This window comes from Gouania willdenowi, chromosome 10 (assembly GCF_900634775.1).
Source record: "Gouania willdenowi chromosome 10, fGouWil2.1, whole genome shotgun sequence".
Taxonomy (NCBI): domain Eukaryota; kingdom Metazoa; phylum Chordata; class Actinopteri; order Blenniiformes; family Gobiesocidae; genus Gouania; species Gouania willdenowi.
Window position 1 is genome coordinate 2115214 of NC_041053.1, and position 15499 is coordinate 2130712.

General features: G+C 36.0%; 1 protein-coding gene across 1 annotated transcript in view; it reads left to right on the top strand.

Annotated features, from left to right (window-relative positions):
* Window positions 1–15499, top strand: part of trappc11 (trafficking protein particle complex subunit 11) — a 90968-nt gene that overhangs the window by 24018 nt on the left and 51451 nt on the right. The window contains exons 10-20 of the mRNA XM_028459422.1: window positions 919–1060; window positions 2369–2462; window positions 2528–2607; window positions 3345–3423; window positions 5606–5660; window positions 7908–8053; window positions 10271–10332; window positions 10423–10555; window positions 10644–10774; window positions 14709–14834; window positions 14903–15084. Of these exons, the coding sequence (XP_028315223.1) occupies window positions 919–1060; window positions 2369–2462; window positions 2528–2607; window positions 3345–3423; window positions 5606–5660; window positions 7908–8053; window positions 10271–10332; window positions 10423–10555; window positions 10644–10774; window positions 14709–14834; window positions 14903–15084 (1230 nt within the window). The remainder of the gene's footprint in view (window positions 1–918; window positions 1061–2368; window positions 2463–2527; window positions 2608–3344; window positions 3424–5605; window positions 5661–7907; window positions 8054–10270; window positions 10333–10422; window positions 10556–10643; window positions 10775–14708; window positions 14835–14902; window positions 15085–15499) is intronic.

Genomic DNA, 15499 nt, shown 5'->3' on the forward strand with positions numbered 1-15499 from the left:
AAAGTAAAAACAACAATGAACACAAAGTTCCAGTGTTTTCAGTAATAATAGTTAAATTCCTCTATGTGTCTCATAATAATCCAGATGTTTACAGTAAATGTTTGAGTCATGTTTGTCACTGCGTATGATGCGTGGGAATGTTCATAAATTATTGTTATTATTTATCATACCCATAGAATTAAACCAGGAAAACTGCACCCACATTTTACACCCACAAATAAACCCCTTATAACACTACAGAGTATATACACCTCTATGTACATCCAACATTCAAACATACTCATTTGGTCATAATCAACTGTACTTAAGCTCCCACATAAATGCATACTTCCGACAGGCACTGTACTAGTATTAATAATTAAAAAGGAGCAGTCAGAATAATCCATGTCACTATAACTTATATCTACCTTTTAATTGTATCTTACTTTATTTTTGACATACATTTATTAATTTAATTATTAGTTTACATTATTTTTTAGTATTTATTTTTGTTTCCTCACAGGAGTTAAAGATTCATATTTTTTTTTAAAAATGATAAAGATTTCCAAAAAAACAGAATTATAAAAATTAAAGTGGAAAAAACGGAATTTGAAAATCAATAAAAAGGATTTTATAGGGCCCTATTTAAATATTGCATCACGTTTATGTTTGGTAAAAAAAAAACCCAAAACCTAAATAATTTTCTTATTTAAAAAGGATAGTGCATATTAATGAACATTTAAATATGTCAGAATTAGCCAAATGCTATGTTGGACTGCAGATGAAATGTATTTATTCTCTTTATTATACAGCTATATGTATTTAATGAGCTTTTTAAATGTACACAACCTGTAGATTCATTTAGTGTTTAAATGGGACAGACTAGTGGACAAGGAAGGTAGTGCAGTGTCTGGTGTCAGATGTCTCGTCATGTGACAGGTTCCAGTCCTTTGGAGAACTGTTTGATGAAGCCATAAAGTTGGGCCTCACAGCCATTCAGACCCAGAACCCAGGGTTCTACTACCAGCAGGCAGCGTCCTACAGCCAGGAGAGGAAGCAGCAGGCCCAGCAGCTGTGTCAGGTTAGCCCCACTAAATCCTACCCCCTAGCTCGAAACCCTACCCCCTACCCCGAAACCCTACCCCCTACCCCCTAGCTCTAAACCCTACCCCCTACCTCCTAGCTCGAAACCCTACCCCCTACCCCCTAGCTCGAAACCCTACCCCCTACCCCCTAAACCCTACCCCCTAGCTCGAAACCCTACCCCCTACCTCCTAAACCCTATCCCCTACCCCCTAGCTCAAAACCCTACCCCCTACCCCCAACTCTAAACCCTACCCCGAAACCCTACCCCCTACCCCCAACTCTAAACCCTACCCCCTACCTCTAAACCCTAACCCCTACCCCCTAACTCTAACCCCTACCCCCTAACTCTAAACCCTAACCCCTACCCCCTAACTCTAAACTCTAACCCCTACCCCCTAACTCTAAACCCTAACCCCTACCCCCAACTCTAAACTTTAACTCCAACCCCCTAACTCTAAATCCTAACCCCTACCCCCTAACTCTAAACCCTAACCCCTACCCCCTAACTCTAAACTCTAACCCCTACCCCCTAACTCTAAACCCTAACCCCTACCCCCAACTCTAAACTTTAACTCCAACCCCCTAACTCTAAATCCTAACCCCTACCCCCTAACTCTAAACCCTACCCCCAACTCTAAACCCTAACCCCTACCCCCTAACTCTAAACTTTAACTCCAACCCCCTAACTCTAACTCCTAACGTCTACCCCCTAACTCTAAACCCTACCCCCAACTCTAAACCCTAACCCCTAACTCTAAATCCTAACCCCTAACTCTAAACCCTAACCCTAACCCCTAACTCTAAACCCTACCCCCTAACCCCTAACTCTAAACCCTAACTCTAAATCCTAACCCCTAACTCTAAACCCTAACTCTAAATCCTAACCCCTACCCCCTAACTCTAAACCCTAACCTCTAACTCTAAACCCTAACTCTAAATCCTAACCCTTAACCCCTAACTCTAAACCCTACCCCCTAACCCCTAACTCTAAACCCTAACCCCTACCTCTAAACCCTAACTCTAAATCCTAACCCTTAACCCCTAACTCTAAACCCTAACTCTAAATCCTAACCCCTAACTCTAAATCCTAACCCCTACCCCCTAACTCTAAATCCTAACCTCTAACTCTAAACCCTAACTCTAAATCCTAACCCTTAACCCCTAACTCTAAACCCTACCCCCTAACTCTAAACCCTAACTCTAAATCCTAACCCCTAACTCTAAACCCCAACTCTAAACCCTAACCCCTAACTCTAAACCCCAACTCTAAACCCTAACCCCTACCCTACGCTGTCCTCTACAGGCGGCTGTGAATTACCCCGCCCCCAACCCCCTGGACAACCTGATTGGAGGATTGGATTTCTATGGTCAGAGACCCTGGAGACAAGGCCACCAGAGTATGTTTGATATTATTGCTGAGTCTAAACCGTCATTCCATCTAATCAATCATGTCTTTTCAAAGGTATTGATCCTCCAGACACAGAGAAGGAGAAGTCAGGGATTGTGGCTCTGCAGATTAAAGAGAGGAACGTTCCACACTCTGTAAGTACATCTAGATTATTAGAGTTCTAGATTGTTACTGTATAGTTCTACATTATTATAATTATAGTTCAGATGATTAATATAGTTCTAGATTAATATAGTTCTTGATGATTATAGTTTTATATTATTATGATTCTAGGTGATTATAGTTCAGACAATTATAGTTCTAGATTGGTATAGTTTTAGATTCTTATAGTTTTAGATGATTATAATTCTAGATTACTATAGTTCTAGATTATTATAGTTCTTGATGATTATAGTTTTATATTATTATGATTCTAGATGATTATAGTTCCAGATTATTATAGTTTCATACAATTATAGTTCTAGATTAATATAGGTTTAGATTATTATTGTTCGAGATTATTATTGTTCTAGATAACAGCTAGCTCTGTGAGCTAGATGTTAGCTCTGTGAGCTAGATGCTAACTCTGTGAGCTAACTGTTAGCTCTGTGAGCTAGCTGTTAGCTCTGTGAGCTAGCTGTTAGCTCTGTGAGCTAGCTGTTAGCGCTGAACCAGTTTGTCCAACATATGGTTTCAGGTTTCAGAGCTGATGTTAATGTTGAACCTATTGACGATCAAACTTAATACTTGACTTTGTTTATCTTTGTTAAATCCTGCTCCTGATCTGATCTGATCTGATCTGATCTGATCAGATCTGATCTGATCTGATCAGACCATGTGCTCTGTTTATTAAAACACTCATAAAGTCAGTGTGTTTTATCTTCATCTCCAGGAGCTGATCATCGCACTCCTCAGTAACGCTGTGGCCCAGTTCAAGAAGTACAAGTGTCCACGAATGAAGAGCCATCTCAGTATGTATCATTATTTATTATTATTAATGTAAATATATCTCATAATAATGAATGAAGAGCCATCTCAGTATGTATCATTATTTATTATTATTAATGTAAATATATCTCATAATAATGAATGAAGAGCCATCTCAGTATGTATCATTATTTATTATTATTAATGTAAATATATCTCATAATAATGTATAATAATGAATAAAGAGCCATCTCAGTATGTATCATTATTTATTATAATTAATGTAAATATATCTCATAATAATGAATGAAGAGCCATCTCAGTATGTATCATTATTTATTATTATTAATGTAAATATATCTCATAATAATGAATGAAGAGCCATCTCAGTATGTATCATTATTTATTATTATTAATGTAAATATATCTCATAATAATGTATAATAATGAATAAAGAGCCATCTCAGTATGTATCATTATTTATTATTATTAATGTAAATATATCTCATAATAATGAATGAAGAGCCATCTCAGTATGTATCATTATTTATTATTATTAATGTAAATATATCTCATAATAATGTATAATAATGAATAAAGAGCCATCTCAGTATGTGTCATTATTTATTATAATTAATGTAAATATATCTCATAATAATGAATAAAGAGCCATCTCAGTATGTGTCATTATTTATTATAATTAATGTAAATATATCTCATAATAATGAATGAAGAGCCATCTCAGTATGTATCATTATTTATTATAATTAATGTAAATATATCTCATAATAATGAATGAAGAGCCATCTCAGTATGTGTCATTATTTATTATTATTAATGTAAATATATCTCATAATAATGTATAATAATGAATAAAGAGCCATCTCAGTATGTATCATTATTTATTATTATTAATGTAAATATATCTCATAATAATGTATAATAATGAATAAAGAGCCATCTCAGTATGTATCATTATTTATTATTATTAATGTAAATATATCTCATAATAATGAATGAAGAGCCATCTCAGTATGTATCATTATTTATTATTATTAATGTAAATATATCTCATAATAATGTATAATAATGAATAAAGAGCCATCTCAGTATGTATCATTATTTATTATTATTAATGTAAATATATCTCATAATAATGTATAATAATGAATAAAGAGCCATCTCAGTATGTATCATTATTTATTATAATTAATGTAAATATATCTCATAATAATGAATGAAGAGCCATCTCAGTATGTATCATTATTTATTATTATTAATGTAAATATATCTCATAATAATGTATAATAATGAATAAAGAGCCATCTCAGTATGTATCATTATTTATTATAATTAATGTAAATATATCTCATAATAATGTATAATAATGAATAAAGAGCCATCTCAGTATGTATCATTATTTATTATAATTAATGTAAATATATCTCATAATAATGAATGAAGAGCCATCTCAGTATGTATCATTATTTATTATAATTAATGTAAATATATCTCATAATAATGAATGAAGAGCCATCTCAGTATGTATCATTATTTATTATAATTAATGTAAATATATCTCATAATAATGAATGAAGAGCCATCTCAGTATGTGTCATTATTTATTATTATTATTATTATTATTATTATTATTAATGTAAATATATCTCATAATAATGAATAAAGAGCCATCTCAGTATGTATCATTATTTATTATTATTAATGTACATATATCTCATAATAATGAATGAAGAGCCATCTCAGTATGTGTCATTATTTATTATTATTATTATTATTATTATTATTATTATTATTAATGTAAATATATCTCATAATAATGAATGAAGAGCCATCTCAGTATGTATCATTATTTATTATTAATAATGTAAATATATCTCATAATAATGAATGAAGAGCCATCTCAGTATGTGTCATTATTTATTATTATTATTATTATTATTATTATTATTATTATTATTATTATTATTATTATTATTATTATTATTAATGTAAATATATCTCATAATAATGAATAAAGAGCCATCTCAGTATGTATCATTATTTATTATTGTTAATGTAAATATATCTCATAATAATGTATAATAATGAATAAAGAGCCATCTCAGTATGTATTATTATTATTATTATTTTTTTTATTTTTATTATTATTATTAATGTACATATATCTCATAATAATGAAGATGAACTGTGTGTGTAACTGTACAGTGGTGCAGATGGGAGAGGAATATTACCATGCTAAGGACTTCGCTAAAGCCCTGAAGTAAGTGTCATTCATTCTGTGATGCTGAAATATGACTTTATGATATTTCATAATGGGATTGGTTTAGAAATATATAGGGGTGTAACCATACTTAAAAATCACGGTTTGATACGTACCTCAGTTTTGAGGTCACGGTTCGGTTCATTTTCCATACAGTATGGAACAAAATGCAAAACATAAATGTTCTTGTTGTTTATTTGGAGCTTTAGTAAACCAACAATGTATTTAACATAGAATATGAAAATAAAATAAAATAATACAGCACTGTAAAGTGCTGCCTGGTAGTTATTCTCAAATCAACAAATTATACATAAAATAAGTTATCCAACAATTAAAATATTCTCAAACATAAAATTCATGAAATATTATAAAAATAAGTTTGTCACAGCTTGTAGTAAACAGAAGTACAGCAGTAACAGTTCCAGCATGTAGCCCTGGTTTAGACCTTCATATAAGTGCAGATCTGCTATTATACAAAGTATGAAAATAAAATCATACAATGCTGTTGTTAAGTGCTGCATGGTAGTTATTCTCAAATCAACAAATTATATATAAAATAGTCAGTGCTACTGCTTTGATAAGTTTTGGTCTAAAGTGTGGATGAGTGGGCGTGGCTTCATCCCGGGGCTCATTCTCCTCCGCATGTTTTTAAAATGAGCATTTTCAACAACTGAATCTGGTTTTAGATCAGCTGATATCAAAACTCTGATGACAGTTGTTATAACTTTAGTCAGATCTGAATGACTAGGCAGAGGCTGTTAAAATGCTGAGTCAGCTGTGTTTACACTGAGGACGTTTTCTTTTTATCACAGTGATGTTCACACTCAGGTGGTGACGTTTCATGTGAGTTAACATGTTCGTTGTGTTCCCAGAAACATACATGATCTCATCTGAACAATGTCAGCACTGCCCTCGTTTTATCCACTGGTCTTTCTATGTTACAGTATTTCACCTGAAGCTGAAATGTTCCCAAGCGACAAGGGGAGGGGCCTCTAGCTCTGGTTTCTCGCTAGCGTTAGCCATGACGTACACGGGCTGCACATGTATCTGCAGGCGGAAGTAAACACGCGACTTCTGTTCTGGGAACTCACCCGTGCACAACCCTGTACCTGAACCCAATACAAATACATGTGTTGTTACACCCTTAGAATTAGGAAATATTATGGATCTACTTTTTTATTAAATATAAACAGATTAGAGAAACCAAATGAAATGACAGCTTCTCAGTGTTGGAAAAGTTTTAGTTTTAACTCATTCACTGCCAGCCCTTTTCAGAGCAGCCAACCTCATATTGCCATGTTTTAGATGATTTTTAAAGACCCACAGAATATTTTGTACTATGACAATCTGAAATCTGACACCAGATTAGACGCTTTAGTTTCATCAGAAAAAATAATAGAGGAAAGTTTCACACAAATCACCAGTTTATGACAAAAAGCTGAGAAAAACGTCTTTTTCTAAAAAACCTATTAGTGACTTTAAAGCATTTTTTTTTTTGCTTTAGTGACACCTCATCATTAGTTTCCTTCTATAAAACTATAAAAACAAGCTTTTGATGGTAACATTATTATTTTACTATCTATGTCACAGTTCCTCCAAGTCTCTCCCCCCGTCATTCTCCACACACGTAACTTCCTCCTCCTCTTTGACATGCTGATTCTCACCGCTCACCCTGTTTTTTGATGGTTTTCTCTCACCATCACCACACTCTCAATAGTCCACTTAGTTCCACACATGCTCTGGTTGAGTGTGAGCTGGTGAGAACTTCAGCATCAACTCTGTAGTGCCATTTTCTGTCTCGTGAACTCCTTTCCTCTCCCTCTGAGCTCTGCTCATCACTGGTGATCTCTCATCCAAAGGTGCTCTGCTGCCACCTACAGGTCACCAGTTGGTCACTACATCACTGTCTCCTAGCAACCACAGCCAAAAAACACAATTAACATCTCTAGACGTCTTTGGAAGTCAACATTACTAAACCAAAAAAACGTCTTCAGAGGCAATGAGGTAGTTTGAAATCTTTATTCACGTGTGAAACTGTAGTGGTTTAAACTTCCTGTTGGGAATGGACTTTAGTGCCTCATCTCCTGGTGTGGGATTAAACTTTGTTCTATTTCAAACAAACACATTTTAAGGTACCTCCTGTAGTGCTATTGTGGACCACTAGGGGTACACGTGCCCCCATTTGATAAACAGTTGTCTAATGTATTCTGAATACTTTCCATCTTCTAATGTGTGTGTGTGTGTCAGGTTGTTGGACTATGTGATGTGTGACTATCGTACAGAGCGATGGTTTGCTCTGCTCACGTCCATCCTGACTGTGGCTTTACGCTGTGCCTGGCTCATGGGCTCTGTCAGGGACTACACACTCTACTGTATGGAGCTGCTGGGCAGAGGTACACACACACACACACACACACACACACTGTAAAAACAATAATAAAAGTATGCAAAGTGAGACTGAACACCAGATTTATTAAATATTTTTAATATGTCATTAATATTTCTAATATTAATGACACCAGGTTTAATGAAGTGTAACGTTCATAGGACATGAAGCATGGGTTCACTTCCTTATAAAGGTCATGTGATCTAAAATACCTGTGGTCACAGAATTCCTAAATGAAATGAAATGTTCATTTTAAATCCAAAAGCAATATTTAAAAAATAGAAACTTTTAATGGGAATAATTGATTGAAATTAAGTAGAATAATCCATGTACCCGTCGTTCTTTGGTCATTTTGTTTCAAAACTAAATTCAAAAATAGAAAAAACAGAGTTTTTTTGTTTTATTAATTTATAACCAGAAACAGGAAAACAGAAAAACCAAATACAAAGAAATGGTGAATTTCTGATTGGTTTTAAAAATCAAAATAACAACGTATTTTATGGTTTTGTTTGTTTGTCTTTTTTACAAAGTGCAGTTGATTCTATATCTATACTGTAAGCAGGTGACAGAACACATTTTTGCGGAGGTACGTCTTATAAATGAACGCATGCCTTGAGATGCGTTCAAAGTCCCTGGAAAACCCAGAAATGTCATTAATGTGTAAAATGTCCTCACACAGCCCTGACACCATGTGAAAACTAAAGGACATGTCTAAAAGCAGACGTATGGTCACCATACATGTCATCATTATTTAGTAATCAATGGAAAATATCAAGTGTTATAGTTTGGTCACATGGGGGAGCTTTAAAACATTTTATTATCATGAATATATGGAATTTTGGTGTTTACCATATCTGCGTTGAAAAAGGAACCTCGGGATGAAATATTAATTTATTGTTGGAATTGTCCCTGTATAAATAAAGTTTCATTGAATTAATATGTGACCTTTGACAAATAAACAGTGGTTGCAAATATCAAAGTACTTCTGTGTAACTCTACTGTAGTCCAGTCATCACATTTATAAACTATCTTAGTCATCTAGGATCTGTGCACCCTCAGAAAATCAGCTGCTCACATTATTTTGACCTGAAATCATCTGATTTTCTAGCGTTTGTAGTTCTTCTCCCGTCTGCATTGACTCCTCCCACCAGAGCGTCATGTTTAAGGAGTGAATGAATCACTATGAAGAGGTTTACACACGTAGAGCTTTGATTCTTTAAGTCAGCGATGAAGTCACCTGTGGTCACACATTTTTACAGTATAGATATAGAATCAACTGTGCTTTATAAAAGACAAACAAAACCATATAATACGTTGCTACTGTTATTTAGATTTAAATCCAAAATATACCATTTTGTTGTATTTGGTTTTCCTGTTTCTGGTTTTAAATAATAAAACAAAACAATCAGTTTTTTTATTTTTTTATTTGATTTTGACACAAAATAACCAAAGAGTGATGGGTACATGGATTCAGAAATTGGGAGTAAATTTTAAATCACAATATTATGTAAAAACATAAATATTGGCATCCTTGGAAAACAAAAACACATTAAACAACACATTTCAACAGATTTATTTGGAAGTCGAACTTTACAATTATCATCGAATTTGTCACAAATTAATTGAAACTGTGATATTTTCAGGGTTTTCTAACGCTTGTAGAACATGATTGAAGTCATTTTTACTCAGATCATTCAAACAAACCTCACATTTACAAAATGATTATTATGTGGTCCCTCCCTGTCTCCTATTGGTTAGATATTATCAGTGCCTTATAACGTACATAATGTACACTTTGTGTTACATTACATTTTATCTTTATTTAAAAACTAACCCTGAAAAAACATGATGTAAAAACAGTTTATTTTTAGATACAGTGAGAAGAAATAGTTTATTAGGCTCCTCCTCTTTCTCTAAACACAACACTTATAATTAATGAATACTGTAAGGACTTGTGGAAATAAAATTCATATTTTAATGAAGCTAACAGCACTAGAACATCTGGATCAATAATAACAACTGACCAACGTTCCACATTTGTTCTCCACTACAGCAGAAACTAGAGGAAATGAGAAGAATAAAGTAATGCTCCATGTTCTTTGTTAAACTTACTCAATGTGTTTGTTTCAAAATAAAAGGTTATTAAAACTCTCTGTGTCTCATGTCAATGATGAGATAGATGGAGAACATGTTTAATGATGTATCAACCATGGTTGGTTTGTAGCTTCAACTTTAAATGATGAGCAGAAGTCCAGGATTGAGAAGAACTTCATGAAGGTTCTGGAGGTGAGTAGATGAAAAGCTACTATATTATATATACAAAGTCTGTTCTACTCTACTATATATCTATGTTATTGATGATGTGTTGATGAACAGAATGAGGTCCCTGATGCAGAACCAGAGTGTGATCCATCATCTGTGAATGCAGCAACTGCTCTATGGAACGACTGTACAGCTGTGACAGGAACCAAGGAGCTGCACTTAGAAGTACAGGACTACGTTCCCTTCAGTCAGTCACACACACACACACACACACACACACACTACAGTACTGATGGTTCCTACCTAGAACCATATCTGGTTCCTTGTGTCTCCAGTCCAGTGCAAGGGTAGATTCATCTCTCCAAGCTTCCATGTGGACCAGCTGATCCTGATCCAGGTGTTCCTCAGATCTGATGGTCCTCATCCTGTGTCTGTCAGCAAGCTGTCAGTCAGCCTCAGTAACCAGGTAGAACACCTGCAGAACCACAACACATGTAGAACAACCAAAACATTTAGAACCATGCCACAACACATGTAGAACCATAACACACATAGAACCATGACACATGCAAAACCACAACACACATAGAACCGTACCACAACACATGTAGTACCTTAACATGTGGAACCGTACCACAACACATGTAGTACCTTTACATGTGGAACCGTACCACAACACATGTAGTACCTTTACATGTGGAACCGTACCACAACACATGTAGTACCTTGACATGTGGAACCGTACCACAACACATGTAGTACCTTGACATGTGGAACCGTACCACAACACATGTAGTACCTTAACATGTGGAACCGTACCACAACACATGTAGTACCTTGACATGTGGAACCGTACCACAACACATGTAGTACCTTGACATGTGGAACCGTACCACAACACATGTAGTACCTTGACATGTGGAACCGTACCACAACACATGTAGTACCTTGACATGTGGAACCGTACCACAACACATGTTGTAACGGGATGTCGTAAAGGAAAGGGTGCCAGTCAGCGTCAGGTCTGACAAATAATAATAAATTAAACTCAAAACAAAATGACTATAACCTGTACAAAACAGAAATAGTATAATGAACAATAAATACACATTTCCACAAAATACACCAGACATCAAGTTCAATTCAGTTTGTGTATTTCACAGGTAGTTTACATTAGGGCTGGGCGATATATCGAATATACTCGATATATCGCAGCTTGTAGTCTGTGCGGTGTTGAAAATGACCATACCGTTAAACTCGCGGACTTTTTTTTTTTTTTTAAATATCTTAGTGGCATTATGCACAAAAGGTGCACTTAAATTTAGTGTTGTTTTGAGATGTCATCTTAATGACAACATGCACAAAAGGGCACTATTTGTTTTAAAATATTGTAGTGGCATTATGTACAAAAAGTGCACTTTAATTTTGTGTTTTGAAATGCCATGTGAGTTGCATCCTGCACTAATGTCTTGTTTTGAAATGTCTCTGTAACAATTTTGCACAGAACGTGTTGACAATTTTATGTTTGAGCCACTCACTGTTTAATAAATACAGTTATGTCAACTTTGACTTAGTTGTGATATCCCCTTTTTTGCATGAAAGTTTAAAATTGGCATATATTAATGCAGTATGATCAAGAATGTTTTAATGTAGACATATAGAATCATCATACTGGTGTGATTTTGTGCATCAAAGTGTTAATTCAAGGGTAATGCAAAATATCGAGATATATATCGTGTATCGTGACATGGCCTAAAAATATCGCGGTATTTATAAAAGGCCATATCGCCCAGCCCTAGTTTACATGATCAGTCCATTCCATGAAAATCCAGTTCGTATTTTACGCCACAACCGGTTTCGTGAATCTGTTCCCTTATTGCTCACACTCGAACGAAAAGGAAACTCCACTCCGGGTTTTACCACGGATCCCACCCTATAAACCAGTGTTTTTCAACCACTGTGCCGCGGCACACTAGTGTGCCGCGAGAGATCGTCAGGTGTGCCGTGGGAAATTATCCAATTTCACCTAATTGGTCTAAAAAAAATTTTTGAAAACATATTAATTATTATCTGCAAATAATATACCATTGTCGAGTGTCCGTGCTGCAGTAGTGACTAAAGGTGCGTGCACACCGAACGCGACGGAAGCGATGCCGTTGCCTTAAATCGTCCCTGATCGGTAGTTTGCACATAGTGGTGCTTTTTTGTCAGTCCATCATTTCATCGCTCCAGCGACGCGATCACTAGGGAACTGTGTGTGTGTGTGTGTGTGTGTGTGTGTGTGTGTGTGTGTGTGTGTGTGTGTGGCCCCGGTAACAGGGTAGAGACAGAGAGAGAGAGAGTGTTGATGACGTCTTTTTTTTCCTTCTTGCTCCGCTTCTACGGTTAAATGATCAACTTAACGGAGATATTAAAGGATGACTTCACTCAGAATGTGTTTGATCAGTAGTTACTGTGGTTTTAAAGAAATTTACCGCTTTAATTTTGAACCTGATACTTTGAGGAAGTAGAACAGCCTCCGCTGCAGCCGTCAGCACTGAAGCGGGAGCGGGAGGGAGGGGCTGCTGCCTCCGCTCTACAGACAGTGGAGGACGGGAGATATCGCTTCACGTCGCTTAAAAAGTTAACATTTTTCAACTTTGATCATGCAAGTCGCGTCGCTGAGGGGGGGATAAATTGACGTTGCGTCATTTACATTGATTTTTAATGTAATCGCATCGCTTCAGTCACTTCAGTCGCGTTCGGTGTGAACCCACCTTGAGAGCGTAATCATGTAAAACTCTTCCATAACACTAGATGGCAGAAGGTAGCGAATTGCATTGTCCGTTGAGACAAGAGAATTAGTGAGGCATGAAAGTGACAGCTGGCGGTAAAAGCATTGTGGGTAAGCGAAACTACGGTGACAGTGATGGAGAAGTTTTTGAAGAGGAAAAATACCAATTCCGAACTGGGCCCTGGACAAAATTCGGACCCAGAAGAGGAAAGAAAGCAAAGACGGTGAGCTCGAGGCAATACAGCGAGAGTTATGTTTCATTTGGATTCTCAGTGTAGAACAGTGAAATCTTTCCCAAATATTATTGCTTCTGTCATAATAAGCACGATATTTCTGTATTCCTGGTAATTAATAATTTTGGACAGAATTAGAGTTTGCAAAACACTTTGACGTTTTCTACTACCTTTAAGACCACATTGTTGTTTCATTTGTTATGTTCAAGCTGTATTTTTGAAGTGGACATGTTAAGTGCACTTTTTATTTGAAAGAAGAAATACAAATGATGATAAAGTCCTTTATTCTTTGTGTTTATTTGATTCCTATTCAAGACACTTTGATGAGAATGGCTATATTGTTAATATAGGCTACAGAGTATCATTTTTTAACATGTTTGGCTGGTGGTGTGCCTCGTGATTTTTTCAATGAAAAAAAATGTGCCTTGGCTCAAAAAAGGTTGAAAAACACTGCTATAAACAACCCGGAAGACACAATAAGAAAAAAAAAACACAAGAAAACTCTTCACTAACTAAAGTTTCAGTCACTGTACCTCCCGTCAGTAGAGTCTGGGTTCAGTTGGGGAATGTCACGGTAGTCACGGCTCGGTACTCTGCAGAATTATAAAATTATAAGTTCGTCGCAAGCATTTTTGCTGCAGTTCTCTTGCCATGTTTCAAGACCACTAGCAACAACTTTCCTCGTGTTAGCCTGCAGGCTAGCTTTAGCTTTCAGAGGGGTGGGGTGGAGGGGAGGAGCGGAGGAGCTTGCATGTGGGTGTATTAAACAACTCAAAGTTAGTATTAATAACATGTGTGCCAAGCTTTATTATTTGTAGATGTCCGATATAGTGAGTTTGTTTTATTTAGCAAATATAACATGTAAAATATATATATATATATAAAAAAAAAAATTTCTCGAATATGTTATTTTTGTAATTGTTGGGTGTAATAATTGAAATCATAATTTAATTTCGATTAATTGAGCAGCCCTACGTAGAACCATACCACAACACACCTAGAACCACAACACACCATAACAAATGGAGAACCATAACACATGTACAGCCACAACATAACACACATATAACCACAACACATGTAGAACCATGACACATGGAGAACCATAACACATGGAGAAGCACAACAAACGTAGAACCACAACACATGGAGAACTATAACACGGAGAACCATGTACATGTACACCCACAACACACGTAGAATGTAGACCCACAACAGCTGTAGATCAACCTCTCTAATTGATCTGCCAGTGAGCAGGGTCAATTCATGGAGAATGTTACCATGGTAACAGACTCAGAATAGAACTAACCTCTCTTTCAGGAATGGGATTGTCAGAGTTCCCCTCATTTGATCTCTGTGTGTGTGTGTGTGTGTGTGTGTGTGTGTGTGTTTAGGACTACAACCAGTGGTGTGTAGAGGAGTCCACAGCTCATCACAACATCACTTTGTTTCCTGGAAAACCCAAAATCTTTGACTTCAACTTCGTGGCTAAAATAGAAGATGTGGGAAAAAAGATAGAGGTGTGTTTGATTTATTGTGTGTTTGTGTGTGTTTTAATAAAAAGTTTTAACATTATGTGTGTGTGTAGATGACATCCATAGAGCTGATGCTAGGTGGTGCTAACAGGCGCCTCCTGGTGGTGAGCTGGAGAGGAGCAGGTGGAGACGTAGCCTCTGCTCATGAAGCTCTACAGGCCAGTCGGTCATCACGACGATGGGGGCGGAGCCTGGAAACGGATTGGGACTGTCTGAGCCTCCAGAACAGCACCATGTGAGTTACTGTTACACTTACATCAGAGACGTCCAGGAAAAAAAAGGAGGAGGCTAAAAGTCGCAGCAAGTTGCCGCCGTTGCGCACCGATGACGCACGACACCTTGGGTATCCTCGGATAATGTATTAAAAATAATGCTATATGGTGGTTTTTGGTGCATTATATTAGTGTAATTGTGACTTTTCTTCTGTCTATTTTGTAGCACTTTTCTTAGCATGATGTATTTTCTCACCAAGTTTTTGTTTGCATGATGCATTTACAAGTTGAAATCTGGTATCCATGGTAACGATACATGAGCATCATTATCAGTTTACCTCTTTCCAGTGTAAAATGTACCAACTTGTAGTATAGCAGTAGTATGGGGGCGTGGTCTGTTAGTAGTTCTCTGTAGAATACTGTCTGGTACTGGAACAT